Genomic DNA, 16,461 nt, shown 5'->3' with positions numbered 1-16,461 from the left:
TAGGTGTTTCCAACCAAAAGTGATTGCACTGCACTGTTGTCTTTATCGTTAGGTAGCCTAGGCATCCTTTACACAATATAAGAAACGACTATCAATATCTTTATTTTGACTATCTTACCAGATACCTGCAGGAGAACAAACAGGTCTGACATGCATGAAACGATGATCGCTGTATTTGCTAATCGGGCTATGCATAAATGTAATCAACCATAAATTGCTTGGTAATTTGTTTCATTTAATGCAATTCAGATTTCCAAACGATGACGTATTAATATTAAATATTATTTACTTATTGAACTTTACACTTACCTTTCCTATGGAATTTGAAGGTCTACCTCAACTTTAGATAATTTCTAGATTTGTCATTTTCTATACTGTAGAAATTGATACTATTCTTTTAGACAAAACGGCATACTTATGTAAAAGTTGCAATTACTGAATAACCTTTTTCATGAATTAACTTCCAACCATCACCCCACGCCAAGTTATCCTTTGGTGTTCCCCTGGACGCTCTCTTAAGATCTCCTTAGTTAACGGATGAAATGCATCTAATTATATAGCCGTACACCTTTTCTGCGGCATATGCCAGATTTGAGTTGAAACAGAACCCCACCACTTCATTTATTATATAAGCCACATTATCACACGGAATATTTATTGATGAAACTACGATACGTCTTAGTACATTCCCATTTTCGTCCTTCAATTAAGATTAATCAATAAAACTCTCAATAAAATGCTTTAATAACTTCTTAAACAATTTCTCATTATCATAGTGTCTTCACAAGAATGTATTTTTAAACTCTTTAAAAGCGTGGGTTTTAATCATATCACTACAACATAAAAGAAAGAAAACTATTCACTTTTCATGTTTAAAAATAAAATGGAAGAAATTTCGCCTGAAGTCTGGAAGATCTTGGTTTCTTTATGCAGACGTAAACAATATAAACCAGAGGACAAGAGGCAATCGCAAAACATTGAAATGCAAGGATAAAAATCTTCACTACCTGATAAACTCAACTTGATGACAAACAAGATTACATCAACTTCTTCACCGTCAACTTTCCATATTAATATAACAATATTCCATTATCACCTGCATATGGTATTAATATCTCTCAACTGATTCGATACGCAAGAGCTTGTTCTGCGTATGATCAGTCTTTAAATGGAGACAGGCTATTAACAAATAAGTTGCTGTTGGAAGAGTTTCAACAGACTCGTTTAAAGTATTTCACAAATTCTGTGGTCCTTACAATGATTTAATTTGCAAATACTACCTGCTATCAGGTCGAATGTTGTCTGACGTGTTTCGTACAAATTATTAGGTCTTTCTTCACAAACTGATTTTAACTACGGATTACTCCGTTGACCTCATCACGATATAGGTCTCACAAGGTTGTGACCGTTCAACAGGGGGTGCTTACCCATCTTAGACACCTGATTCTACCTCTGATATGTCTAGGTTTCCGTGATAGCTCTACTCTTACTGTATTCTCTGCAAGATTTACGAGATTGATTAGAGTTTGTTATCTTCACGAATTCATTTTTGATATGAGAAGTTCCCCCTTTCTTTTTTAGTGTCATACTGCCATGACTTTCTATTGATATAATATGACTTCTCTGTCTGTATACGAAAAGGGTGAAGATAACGAACAGTGATCAATCTCATAAATCATTTAAAGAATGCAAATCGAGAACAGGGCAAACATGGACCCCTTTCATATAGACACTATGTGAAATATAACAAATTCCCTATCAAAAACAAATCTGCGAGTGTGTCTGCATTGTGTTTACCATTTAAACTTAAATCGTGCTGATTTCATCTTTTCACTAATCAGCGATGAGCAATCTCGCTACCACTTTGTTGATAATTCGTCGATCAGAAAGGACCAAAGTCCTTTACAAAATCTGAAAAGCTTCCTGTTCGAAAATAACGTTTAGAGCACAATTTTTTTTAACACCATGAGAGATAAAATGTACAGATTTTACATAAAACGCCTAAGCAAAGAACAGTAATACCAGCCAAATTCAACCGTGAATAGATAGTGTAACCCTATTCGACTACTGCTACTCAATCATATCATTGCAAAAGTCAAAACATACTGTACTCTTCTACATTAATCTAATAAAACTATCTCTAATTTTGCGATAATGATAAGCATCAGAAGAAGTCATACACAGAGGAATATATTACGGAGACGAGATTACAATACCCACTTCTCTCTCTCTCTCTCTCTCTCTCTCTCTCTCTCTCTCTCTCTCTCATTCCAACATATTGTGAATAGACATCCTGGTATTAAGATTTCAAACTCAAAGCCTTTGTAACTTGGATTTTCTCCACACTACCATCATCAAATCCAACCCAAATGTGGTCGTTAAAGTCTGTAGTGATACATTTAGGCACATTCTTCCTCCCTTCAAAATGAAGCTGACGTCCATGTTGATCAAGGAAACGGATCCCAGAGATAACGCACCCGTCTATAAGTGCAACCATTCCATCTTTTAAGATTCCAATCCCAAGGAATTTCCGCTTCAGTTTTTCGTCCGTTGGATAGCGATGACGAAGATGCCCCTCGGTGTCAAAGCAAACAAAGAACGACGACTCAGCTCCCTCCCTGACTACAGCGCAAATTTCTCCATTTGTATTTTCAGCCACGTGTGAAATCAAAGGAATATCTATGCCACGTGGTAGTTCCAACTTCTCATATTCTAAATGATCACCTTCTCCTATTGCATACTTTCTAATTTCTAAACTTTCTTCTTCTCCGGTTATTTTTAATCCTAAAAGTAATGACTTTCTATCTAAAGTGTTTCCAATGCATGCTAAAAGCAAACCCTGAGGATCAATGAGGTTTGACACCTTGTATTTCTTGGGTATTGAATTTTTCTTTTCAAGTTTGTACACCAAATGTGATGTCATTAGAATGACGTTTTCTGTTGTCATAGCAATTCTTCTGATGTTTTCATTGATGTCTTTGAGTTCTTTTGGCTGAATGTGTTTATCAAGCTTGGTTTCAAAGAGCTTGGAGTTGCTTGAGACAAAAAATACATCATTCTTCATAAGAACGTCTTCAAGCGACATGCCGAGGGTGTAGGTTTGGATTACTTCTGTCGTAAATTTCTTCCGTTTTTCTGGAGGCACTTTAGGTGGAACTTCCGGTGAATACATACTCAAATACCCAGCATCATCATTAGGCAACACTACCTCCTCGTATCGTCCGTACTGGACGTAACCAAATATAGCCTTCAGTGCAACTTCTTCATCTTTCCCAACACATTCTACGAAAGTCGGTAGTGGTGATATAATTAAAGACAAGTCGATGCCATAGTGATCGGCCACTCTCTCTTCAACTTCTTGTATTTCATCTTCGTTCATGGAGGCAATTTTTCTGAGAGATTCCTCAGCATAATGTTTCTTCTCCTGAAGTTTGATTTCAATGGTTTGGAAATATTTCTCCATTTCGTCTTTACACTTCATCAGTTGTTGAAGGGAGTTATGACAAACCTTGTCTAGTGTATTTTTCAATTCTTCATAGCGCTTTCGAGCTTTCTCGATATTTTCATCGACAAAATCTAATTTGATTCGGTAACCTTCCATGTTTTCTTTCGTGTATTGGCTCATTATCTCTAATTTTTGTTTTAAGGCACACCTCTTAATATCGATCTCATTCCTGGCGCGTTCTAAACGGTGCCCTTTGCATTCATTGATGACACAAGCATCACAAATTCGTTTTCGACAATCTTTACAGTAAAAACGAGTGTCCTCAGAACCATGAACAGTACAAACGTTTGACATTTTGAATGGATACTAGTACCTCGATTTCTGAATCCTTTTGTGAAAAGAAATAAGTCCACCGTCACTGAAAGAAGTAAAAACATAAAGTATAGCTACTGCCTTTCCAATAAGATTGAGAAGGAACCAGAGGTTGTTCTGAATTGTACGAAGAATCCGTCAGGCCTGTTTGTATCTCTGAATTAACTAGAAAAAACCCTGATTATCTACATTACATAGAGTTCAGTCAAGTTTTTACGGTTAGGTTGCCCTTATCTCTCACCACTTTCAATCATTTTTTCTTTTTAAGTTTAAAGAGTTTTGAAAGGATTACATTTTGTGGAGGAAGGATTGTTGAATCAAAAAAGCTATAAATCTACACAATTTTACAGTTTCTATTTGATCTAATATATTGTCATTATTTATACCCCTAGACGTGCATTGCAATTTTTAATTTATGATAGAAGTAGTAGAGACTAGGAACCAATTTAAATGTTCTAAATTCCAGAATTAGGTTGATGTATTTTGCCCAACAGGACATCGATTTACATGTATATCAATTTACCAAGGAATTTTGTGAGGAAACGTAGCTTCTTAGCCAACAATTCAAAAATTGTATCTACAACCAAACTTTGTAAAGTTCTGTGATAAATTTTGAAGACATTATTTATTATACTGAATAAACTTCCAGTATGTTCAAACGCTCCATTTCTATTTGATGAAGATTGATTTATGTTGCTTTATGTTGTGTTGATATCAACAGACAAAACTAGACGATTTTAAGTCCAAAAAGGTCGATTTAACACATTGTAGCTCCATAAGAAACACTACATAGCCTCTTTTTTCTATTCATTTTCATAATTGTCGGGGCTCGAGCCTTTTAGACAGATTCTATCACACGAATGAGTCCTGGTATTTAACCAGCAGGTTGTTTAACCACCATTGATCAGAGGTATAACTGTCTAATTTCTATGTGTTACGTGATTGGCCAACGTCAAACATGTGATGATGTAAAATACAAAGAAATATGAGAATCTGAATTCATTGTCGCAATGAGAAATCTAGAACTGACTGAATAAATGGTCATGGTAGGGATTTATTCGAAATGACAGTTGTAATTCAATGAGAACCGCTGTATGTTGTAAAGAAGCACAGATATGACCTTCTAAGACAGTTGGACCCAATATATTCTTATCAGCGCTTGTAATGATCTTTCAAATGTTGGTTGACATTTACATAAGTAAAATCAACATATCAAATCGGTAAGTAGAGTTAAAGGTTTTTATTAAGGTTTATGAAAACGAATTGGTACTCTTTCCCAAATAATAGATAAAGGCTTTTTTACACACACTACACTAAAACCATTCCGATATACGTCTGGTATCTGGTCACAAGCAATGGTCATGAACAAATGTAGGGAAATATTCTCGCCAAACATCATTACGCAGAAACGTGCGACGCGTTTATTTGAAAGGAGTCCGTGCAAAGACACAGGGCAAACAATACAGAATCCCTGCCGCGACAGACCCAAGTCGTTAAAACAGGAAGAGATAGTTCCATCGTCAAACGCTCGGCAACAGGTGCTAATGTCACGGGTCCTCGTAGATGACCTTAAAAACGGATGTCCTGTGTCACAGTAGGTGTGGCACGCTAAAGAACCCTCACTGCTCAATGGCCGTAAGCGCCGAGCATAGGCCTAAATTTGAAGCACTTCACCGCGGTCTCTTGGTGACGTTTCCATATGAGTGAAAAATTCTCGAGCGAGACGTTAAGCAAGATACAATCAATCACTGTACTACAGATTAATGTTACATATGTATATAATGCCTGTACTGTACAGATTAATGTTATAAAATACCTGTACTACAGATTAATGTTATAAAATACCTGTAGTACAGATTAATGTTGTAAAATACCTGTACTACATATTAATGTTATATATTACCTGCACTGTACAGATTAATGTTATAAAACACCTGTAGTACAAATTAATGTTATAAAATATCTGTAGTACAGATGAATGAAAGGTGAAGATAACGTACACAAATCAATCTCATAATCCTATAAGTGATACAAAATAGAGAGTTGGGCAAACATGGACCCCTGGACACACGAGAGGTGTGTTCAGGTGCCCAGGAGGAATAAGTTGACCGGTCACACCCGCCGTGAGCCCTATATCTTAATCAGGTAAACGGAGTTATCCGTAGTCAAAATCAGTGTGCCACGAACGGTCTAACAATCGGTATGAAACACGTCAGACAGCATTTGACCCAATGATAGGTTGTATTGGCAAACTAGATCGTTATAACGACCATAGAATTTGTGAAATGCTGACTCTAAACGAGATTCTTGAAACCCCTGTACCATCAACTTGTTTGTCAGTAGCTTGCCTTGATCTAAAAACTGACCATACGCAGAACAAGCTCTTGCATATCGAATCAGTTGAGAGATATAAACTCCATGTGCAGGTGATAATGGAATATTGTTACATAAATATGGGAAGTTGAAAATGGAGAAGCTGAAATCATCCAATTTGTCATAAAGTTGAGTTGTTAGTTTGCCGTTAATATCTACTTTCAATAAAAATCCAAGTATGAAGCAGAAGTGGATGACTCTGTTGCGTCTTTTATTTCAAGCTCACAGGGATACATCGAATTGACATATGAATGAAAGTTATTATTATTAATAGATAAAACGTCATCGATATATATCTCAAATTGAAGACCACAGCAAGAGATTTTTTCTTCTCATGTAGAAGTTTCTGAATAAATTCTACTTTATTGGAATATAAAAACAGGTCAGCCACATGTTAGAAAGGAGCAAAATTTGTGCCCATGGGAATCCCGACAGACTATTGGATGACCTGATCACCACAGACCACAAAGTTAGGGTCAGTGAGGAACTCCAGCATATTTTTTATATCAACTTCAGAATACATGTACTTGTGCGTGTAATCAGGGTGGTTATAACAATCGAGTTTGCCAATACAACCTATCATTGGTTCAAATGCTGTCTGACTTGTTTCATACTGATTGTTAGGCCGTTCTTGGCACATTGATTTTGGATACAGATAACTCCGTTTTCCTGATCAAGATATAGGGCTCACAGTGGGTGTGACAGGTTGACTGGGGATACTTACTCCTCCTAGGCACCTGATCCCATCTCTGGTGTGTCCAGGGGTCTATGTTTGACCAACTCTCTATTTCATATTGCTTATAGGAGTTATGAGATTGATCACTGTCCGTTATCTTCACCTTTCATTAGTGTTATAGGATACCTGGGTTGGTGAGGAAAAAGTCAGAATTACACAACTTTTGCTCTTGTCTTTATTAAAAGCAGTTGATGAACTGCAATACACAACAAATGACATCACAATATCACTAATTAATTCCACATAATGAGTGCTTTGATTAGTTAGTGATGGCAAGAAAAACTTCGATCTAAACAAAACATTAAAAAGTATAGGTAACTATTATCATTTTTCAGTCAATGACTGCAGTATCACTCTGTTTTCTATAGATTTAATCTAATTCAAAATTGTGTTGACTACCTTCGAAAACTTATGGATTCAAAGCTAAACATTTTGTTTAATGTGCGAATTAATTCACTTCATATTTCTAAAACTGTCATATTTGACATCTAACAATTAATTCAATAAATAATAACTTAATAAAAAACATTGAGGTAAATTTGTTCAACATGTACATATATTGTCAGAAAAAAAGAATTGAACAACCCTGAAATCTACATAATGCATAATATGTGTGCCTATTGAGCCCCACTATAACAATCGTTTACAATAACACTGAATGGCAAGTTGTTCAAAAGAGTTACTTTGACTGTAGTTTTACCATTTCTTGCTGAAAACAAATTCTTATTTGTTTGTTGGCTTTTGTTTCTTTGTTTTTGTTGTTGTTGTTGTGTCAGACCTTGAAATCAAGTACTCAATGAAGTACAATTTTATCAATAAAATATAATTTTATCAGTGAAGTAGAAGTTTATCAATGAAATAACAATTTTATCAATGAAATAAAAATTTTATCAATGAAATAACAATTCTATCAGTGAAATAACAATTTTATCAGTGAAGTAAAATTTTATCAATGAAGTACAATTTTGGTATATGAAGGAAGAAAATCAATTGTTATCTAAAAAATTTAAAACACATCAACATGATGGGAGGAAATAAAGTTAAACATGCAGAATATGTGCATAAAAAGTACACATTATATGAATAGCATCTTCAGTATATGGATTTCAAAATATGGGAAATTGGAATGATTCAAAATATAAAAGAAATACCTTTAAAAGAAAAGAAACACAATTCAAAGCAATAAAAAATCTACAAACTCAAAGCAGCACCATAATGCAATAAAATTCAAAAAGATGATATGTGGGGGAAAAAATTCTTTATTTATAAATACATGTATATCATAGTCAATACTCCACCGGTTAAAAATAAAACCATTATTTATTGCTTATTCAAGCTCTATGACCATAAATTGAGAATTCAATAGACTTAAGCAAAAAAAAATTCTTATATCCCTAACAAATAAAAACCAAACAAATACTTTATTGATATTTTGAATTACATTCAAAATCTAATCTCATCTTAAATTTTATTGACTTTAATATCTATATTCTAGAGATTAAAGATATATTTGAAAATTTGATGTACAGTAAGTCTATTCTTATAATGACCAGGAATTCAGATCTCATTTAAAAAAACAAACAAACAAATATTTTAACTAAATAAAATCATGTACTACTGCTCTATAGAACAGCTTATGCACAACAAAAGATTATTTATTATAATAGTTTGCACCAAATTCCAACCCTGTAATGACGAAATTGTTGGAAATTGTTAGAAACAATGTTGACCTTATTTTGATGAAGGATGTACAGTGTATGTATGATAACATTCATGTTAAATGAGAATTAAAATTTACCAAAAATGAATTTTCACGTTTTTGATGGGCTAAATTACATTAAAACCATACATATTCCTTTAAAACTTAATTGCACGTATATCCTTTGATTCCTTATAAACAGTAGTTATATATACAGACCAATTTTAGATAATACTGACATTTATTTGATTCAATAAAAATATCATTGCATTTTGAAAACATATGCAAAAGTTTGAACACAAGTTCTCAAAAATTACAAAGTCATCACCTATTATAACAAGAATATATTATGACACTGTCATAAATTCACGCCCAAAAAAGATTCATCAGCTTATCTAACATTTAGGCAAAATAAGTACATTGGGTAAATTTATTTTGGTGAAATAATTTACCTTCTTAATACCCCATTTTGGCAACATTTGAAATGAACTGCGAATTACATATCACAATATCATAAATACCAGCCAGTCAAAAAAAAAATTTTTTTTGGCCACATTTGCACAAACTTCTAGATTTCTTTTATCTATTTTTTAATGAAATGTCAGTGAATGATGATTTTAATTTTAAAATAGTAAAGTCCTATACCCCAGGTCACATGGATCTGTAAGGGTCGTGTCACAACCCCTATCTTCTAAACATCTCAATTAAAGGTGATCGAGAATGTCTTGTCAATATTCATACAGTAAATCCATATGCACTTTTCACATAAGATTTTTTTATCCATCTTAAATGATGAAAAAAATTCTATAAAAGTATACACTGCATATTTTATCCTTATTCTATGTGAGTATACTTAATATCGCAAAATAACTCAAAGACATTACATTGCAAGAACGTGAATTTGAGAGTGGACTATTGATCAAGCTTGAGTTTTAACCTGTCTTTCAGCAATTTTAAAAATAAAAGCAAGTTATTTTATTTGAGAATGATGCTTTTTCCTAAATTACAAGATAATAAATTCCTTGCATATATTTAAGAATCTTACTGGCAGTATGTGATTTCAAAATGTCTGGGGCTAAAAGTGTACTGGACCAAAACTAATAAATATCACACAGGATAAAAGGATTGTCATCTAAAAAGAATTACAACATACACTTACACATGTATACAGGGCCGTAAATTAACCTTCAATTTGGAGGAGGCAGGAAATTAGGCGGGGGCCTGGGCGCCCAGGCCCCCAGACGCTGAGCACATTTTATGCACACTGAACACGTTTCGTGCAAAATCCTTGATTCTAGGGCCTTCTAAGATGTTACTTGACTAACTCATTCTAAAAGAAAGATTTGGAATGCTTTTTAAGGGAGGTATCATGTTCTTAGTTATTGGAAACAACATAAATTCTAATGAACTTTAAATTTTAATTTTTTTTGGCTCAAAAGTTGGAGGAGGCAGCTGCCTCCTCCACCTCCATGTAATTTACGGCCCTGGTATATATCATAACATCTGTAAAAATCCCAATAATCTGGAAAGTTGAATGCTAAATTGAATTTCAACAATATAATAAAAGTCACAGAACTTTATCCATACACTGACATAAAACAGTTACCTTGGAATATATAATCAATTGTTTAATCTAGTCATTACACTTGAAGTAATAAATCAAAATATAATTTTGTGATCAATGGGTGCTTTATATAATAAATAGATAATTTGTAAATATTGATAAGAAAAATTTGTAAAATCAGTAGAACATCTTCACAATGAATTACCGGTTATCTAAAATAATGAAATGTCTGTCTTTCATTTGTTATTAAATCAGATATAAAGGTTGTGAAATGTTTTTGGCAATGTTTGCTACCTTTATCCCTGTTTAACAAACCAAAGAAAAATATTTTATCATTTTTATTTTTCTGTATTTTGAAAAAAAAATAAATAAATCCATTCAAGTACACTGTAAATAACAGTATAGGTATTGTGGACCAGTAAGTTATTTAAACATCACCTTACCTTAATTGACTTGTCTCCATATTTGGTAATGATTTCCATATTTGGACAATGGCATTTAAAAAAAGAAATAGTCTAAGAAGGATAAACTTTTAACTCATGAAATAAACATATAATATAGGTATGTTTTCTCTATTATTCTAAATTCAAATAAAATGTAAAAAAAAATTAAAAAAAAATCAGCAGGAAACATTTTCCTACAATTTCAACAATGCCATGAAATACTAAGTCACAAACTTTGTGGAATGTGCATCATCACATGCAGACAGACAGCACTAAAAAACCAGATCTAACTAGATTGAAACAGAATGTGCAAATTACAAGCAATGGATTTCAATAGAAATTAAGCAGAATACACATAGTGAATGTAAATTTATATAATGAAGTGATTTTCCTTCTCACATAGATCAAGTTACAAAGAACTCACTGGACATAACAATTTATACTTATCATGAAGTGAGAAAGGAAGTTTGCTATAACCATGTTTTACTGTACACACAGATTGTAATCATCTAGCTTCCTAATGGGGACGTTCCCTCAGAACAATTTGGAGACGTCAAAATGGTTTGGAAAACATCTTCTTGTCGTCCAGTGGAATAATGAAAAACACGGCAGCCGCAGTCGTGAAAATGAAAGCCCCCCAACCAAATCCGTATGTCCAATCGAAGTACCAGGTTTTCAGCCTGTAAAGCCAGTGTTCGTGAGTCTGTAGATGGACAATGTCCGCATTAAACATGACTGGATACACAATGAGGGTCAGCAGGTCCAGAAGGGCTATAAATAAAGGGAGCAATTAGACTGTATTAAATCAGTGAAATATACTCACTCAACATCGTAGTACCTCTTAATGGCAAAGTAGGCAAAATTTTCTTCACCTTACAATCGACATTCATTCATATGTCAAATATCCGGTTTTACAATCAACACATTGAAAAACATGTTACACTTTTTATTTTATTTTTTTCATTCTATTAATTTTCTAATATTTGTTCAAGCCAAATTGGTGAAAATCTCTCTCTCTCTCTCTCTCTGAAAATTTGGTTCATTCAGCATACTTTAATTGCCAGTGCCAGTATACTGGTAAAATTGCAACATACATTTAACACATGAATATCCAAACATATGTTAAACATATGTTGCAATTTTACCTGTGTATATCTTATTCAAAATAAATACTTTCAATGTTAAACATATTTATTTGTCATTAATGTAAAAAAAAAAAACCCACTTATACATGTAATTCCAACAAGATACAAATTCTTATTCCTCTGAATGTGCAATTTCCTCCGACTATCTAAGCTACTATTATGCATGTGACACTTAAATAAACTAATTGAATTTCTTATATCATGAATATGAATTTGAAATCGACTAGCAACATACATGTAAATTGTTCTGCAAACCAGTTAAAACTAATCCTGCTATACAAAGGAGATTATTATTATCCTAAGAGAAAGAGTTATAATCTAAGATTATTTCAACATTCAGTTTCTTGACTGTTGTTATGATCAACTTTATACTGTAATTTAATTGACTGTAATCCCGTGGGGATCCGGGTTAGAATAGGTCCTCATTACCCCTTGCTTGTCGAAAGAGGCAACTAAATGGGGTGGTCCTTTGGATGAGACGGCAAAAACCGAGGTCCCGTGTCACAGCAGATGTGGCACGATAAAGATCCCTCCCTGCTCAAAGGCCGTAAGTGCCGAGCATAGGCATAAATTTTGCAGCCCTTCACCAGCAATGGTGTAGTCTCCATATGAGTGAAAGATTCTCGAGAGGGACGTTAAACAATATTCAATCAATCCTTTTCAAGGCATTCCTACAAAAACATTCACTGATTGAAGTAGATGTATCAGATCCTCTCAGAAGTATCATGCTGACCTGACCTTTGACCTTTTCACATCCTAATTAATAGATGCCATACTCTCCCACGTCATAAGTGAAAATGTAAATCAGTTAAGATGAAAAATCATTTCCCTTTAGCTGCATCCATTGATCTTAATTTGACCTTTTCATCTAATAACCAATCTGGATCGTTCTTGCCAGATATCTACATGTATGTCTGCGTACATGTGTGCCACTGATGTAAGTATGAACAATTTAGCAGCAGGTGATGTGAAGCAAGGATTCAAAATGAATGGATAGACAGACAAATGGAGAAAGTTATACCCTCTACCAAAAACTTCCTTTGCAATGGCATAATTATATATGTTAAATATTTTGATTTGCACACATAACTTAATAGTAACTTTCAAAATGATTAATATTCACTGTGGAAACATATATCTGCCTACTTATACATCTATCTGGCATAGTCTCAACTACAAGGTCTATGATCCCATGGGGATCCAGGTTAGAATAGGTCCTCAGTACCCCTTGCTTGTCATAAGAGTCAATTAATTTGGGTGGTCCTTCAGATGAGACCAGAAAACTGAGGCCTCATGTCACAGCAGGTGTGGCACAATAAAGATCCCTCCCTGCTCAATGGCCTTAAGCATCAAGCATAGGCCTAAATTTTGCAGCCCTTCACCGGCAATGGTGATGTCTCCATATGAGTGAAAAATTCTCGAGTGGGACATTAAACAATACACAATCAATCTGTTTATTTCCCAACCAATACAAGGCTCATCAGGGCACCTGTTTGATTCAGACTTAGCTACGAGGATCATCAAGGCACCTGTTTGGTGTAGTGTTATCTATATAAGCCATCAAGGCACCAGATTGATATATTCTTTCCTGTGAAAGCCATCAAGGTACCTGTTGATATATTCTTATCTGTGAGAGCCATCAAGGTACCTGTTGATATAGTCTTACCTATGAAAGCCATCAAGGCACCTGTTTGATGTAGTGTTATCAATGTAGGCTATCAGGGCACCTGTTTGATGTAGACTTACTTACAAGGGACATTAACACACCTGTCTGATTGCTTTAACAGGAGAACCATCAACACACCTGCATATTGTAGACTTACCTACAAGGGCCATCAGGGCACCTGCTAAAACAAACCAGAGCCGCTTACTGCAGTGAGAGTGGATACAGAGGCCCACTAAACCCGAAACAAAGGCAGCCAGTGCAAGGAGGAGGGCCAGCAGAAACAGGCCCCTACAGACCTCCAGCCAGCCTGAAAAATACAATCAGTACAAAGGATAGATGCTCCTTAATGTGCTGAATTTCATCAAGATTTTACTTTAAATCTGAAATTCCTAGCAGTAACATTGTTGAGTCATGCATTCAGATTGACCCTAGAGATTACATATCCCCCATCCCAACACCACAAAATGACTGATCCCACAGATTATACATCTCCCACCCCAACACCACAAAATGACTAACCCTAGAGATTACATATCCCCCACCCCAACGCCACAAAATGACTGACCCCAGAGATTATATACCCCCCACCCCAACACCACAAAATGACTGACCCAGATTATACATCCCCTCAACACCAACACCAATGTGGAGCGCAAAGAAGTTTCACCTTGGCCCTTACCCTGCTCACCCTAACACAACACAGTGGTTCTTCTGTGTGTTATTTGATGATCAATACATATATGTTATGTATTATTATCTTTGGTCATTTACTAGTATCACTCCTTGACTTTCAACCTACTGACTCTAGACTATGAAGGGATCATTCCTCAATCATGACCATTATACAATGTACATGTGAAATATAATCCTCCTACATCAAAGACCTCAGGTCTGAAAACTATCATTCTTTCATGTACCGTCACTTCAATTCTGTCTTGACCTTTGACCTACTGATCCCCAAAGTTAATTAAATATGAGTTGTCGTAAGATAAATATGACCATTTGAAAAAAAAATTGTGAAGTATCACTGAGCTAGGCTAAAAGATATTGGACTTACAGGATGGATCAATTTATGTCAACAGTGACAAGCATATTGAAGTATCCCCCATTACAACTTCATTGACTAGGACATTATGATAATCAATTTATTAATCAAAATCATAAGTTTCAGATCTGGAAAACAAATAACCTTGACCTCAGAAATATGACCTCATGCAAAGGTTGTCGATCTGTTTAGATCATAAACAAATATTGTAGCCCTATTACATGAAGCAATCTAGCTACCTCTGAACAAACACACAGACAAAGCAGAGACTCTGTGTTCCAGTGAAATATTTTCTGGGGAGAATAAAAAAAAACTTCAATGTCAAAATTTTATAAAAGTTACCACTGTCTGGAAGGCAAAGTCCGCCGACACATATATCCCATAATCCCCAAGAGATGACATGAGAGGTGCGGTAAAACTGAACCTCCACCCAGTCCTTTCCCACAGCTGCAATGATGAGGAACACTGCAGCTATTCCAGAGAAGGCCTCGCCAATTATCTGTTTGTAAATTAAGTAGCACAGCTTTGTCAAGTAGTACTGATGTGTTATTTGCTTTAAATGTTATAATGCTTTCATATTAGTCAATAACATGTGCTATGATCATGGCTGTGATATTTTAAGTTTTGTAAGTGTCCTGTGATTTTAATGTACATGAACATGAACATGAACAGAACAATGTCCAGAATTCATGAAAACATATTAATTCTTTTATTATTCAATATTATCATGATCAGTCGTATAGTATTCAATAAAATAGATATATTCCTCTAATCTAAAGAATCATAAGGGGGAAATAATTTTCAGAGAGAGAGAGAAAAGAACTTACCTAAATTTTTTTTTTTTTTATTTTTTTTTTTTTATACTTTTTGGGGAAAAAAATTAAAGGTAAACGCGATCCTAATGCTGATCCGGATTTGAAATTGTTATGCAGTTATCTAACATATTAATATTCTCATTTTAATCAGAATGACACCCTGCTCAATACGATGTTCAACTGCATGTACTAGGTTAATTATGTAAAGTGTACTGCATGCTGCATGTGTAACATGCCATCTAAAGCAATAAATACAATATGACAACTGTTTCCCAATAACACTCATACCTTAATGGGTCTTATTACGATTGCATTTTCTGTCATCTTTGCACAAAAATTACGAAGAGGTTCAAAATCTCACTTTTTACATTTCCATTGATTTTCTTTCCCTCTCATTAATCGATAACAAAAGGGGAATCACTCTGACGTACTTCCGGTTTAACATCAACATTGAAAACAGTCACACCACACGTGGTTATGTTCATCAACTTCATGGAACTTTTGATGTATAATATCAATATCTAACGAGAAAATGTCGAGGCTGATTGTTAAAAACTTACCGAAAAAGGTACTTTGTCACAACTTTTTATTGGATTATAAAATTTAGGACGCAAAGCGTAGGTTTTGTACATGTACTAGGACCACATGAGCTCGTGTATACTCAACTTTACTACAGTACAGAGCTGCCAGCTGACGTGTATTATAGATATATACATGTCTTTATGATATTGATAGGTGTACTATTTCAATACCACGTGGTGTTATATAGATTTATTGATATTATAAGTCTATTGGGTAAATATCTAATAGATTTCATCATGTCAGTTCGCTGAATTTTTATTGCGGAATGAATCTCTTTAATGTTTTACACGTGTGTGTATGGTTTGTAAAATAGATAAGTGAATAAAATACTTAACTTATGGTTAAGGTCATGTACACAATAGCTGGTAAAAGAGAAGTATGATCACTCTACCTGAACATGTGTATTTGACAGGTCCAGTCCAAAGACTATTTCTACCTACATTGTACGTAGCTACTTATAGCTACTTATAGCTACGTAGGTATTTAAACCTACTCCAGGTAGCTATTTTTACCTACTTTTTCTTTTACTTGCATTTCATGACCAAAGGCAGGAACGGCGTAATATGGTGTGTACGA

At 34.5% G+C, this 16,461-nt stretch overlaps 2 protein-coding genes across 3 annotated transcripts in view; one reads left to right on the top strand and one right to left on the bottom strand.

Annotated features, from left to right (window-relative positions):
* Positions 1–7,087: 7,087 nt before the first annotated feature.
* On the bottom strand, positions 7,088–15,722 carry LOC125659214 (transmembrane protein 47-like). The gene is made up of 4 exons (XM_048890819.2): positions 15,592–15,722; positions 14,831–14,987; positions 13,601–13,750; positions 7,088–11,403 (listed from the first exon to the last, which is right to left on the bottom strand). The coding sequence occupies exons 1-4, from the start codon at positions 15,625–15,627 to the stop codon at positions 11,186–11,188; spliced, it is 561 nt and encodes a 186-aa protein (XP_048746776.1). The 5' UTR covers positions 15,628–15,722; the 3' UTR covers positions 7,088–11,185.
* The window catches only part of LOC125659152 (probable RNA-binding protein 19), a 33,630-nt gene continuing 32,888 nt past the window's right edge, over positions 15,720–16,461 (top strand). For both annotated transcript variants that reach the window (XM_048890742.2, XM_056146375.1), the window contains exon 1: positions 15,720–15,871. In XM_048890742.2, the coding sequence (XP_048746699.1) occupies positions 15,836–15,871 (36 nt within the window). In that variant the 5' untranslated portion in view covers positions 15,720–15,835. The remainder of the gene's footprint in view (positions 15,872–16,461) is intronic.

This window comes from Ostrea edulis, chromosome 1, assembly GCF_947568905.1.
Source record: "Ostrea edulis chromosome 1, xbOstEdul1.1, whole genome shotgun sequence".
In the NCBI taxonomy this organism is placed as follows: domain Eukaryota; kingdom Metazoa; phylum Mollusca; class Bivalvia; order Ostreida; family Ostreidae; genus Ostrea; species Ostrea edulis.
The sequence above is the reverse complement of the archived record's forward strand: the minus strand, read 5'-3'. Positions and strand labels throughout refer to the sequence as shown.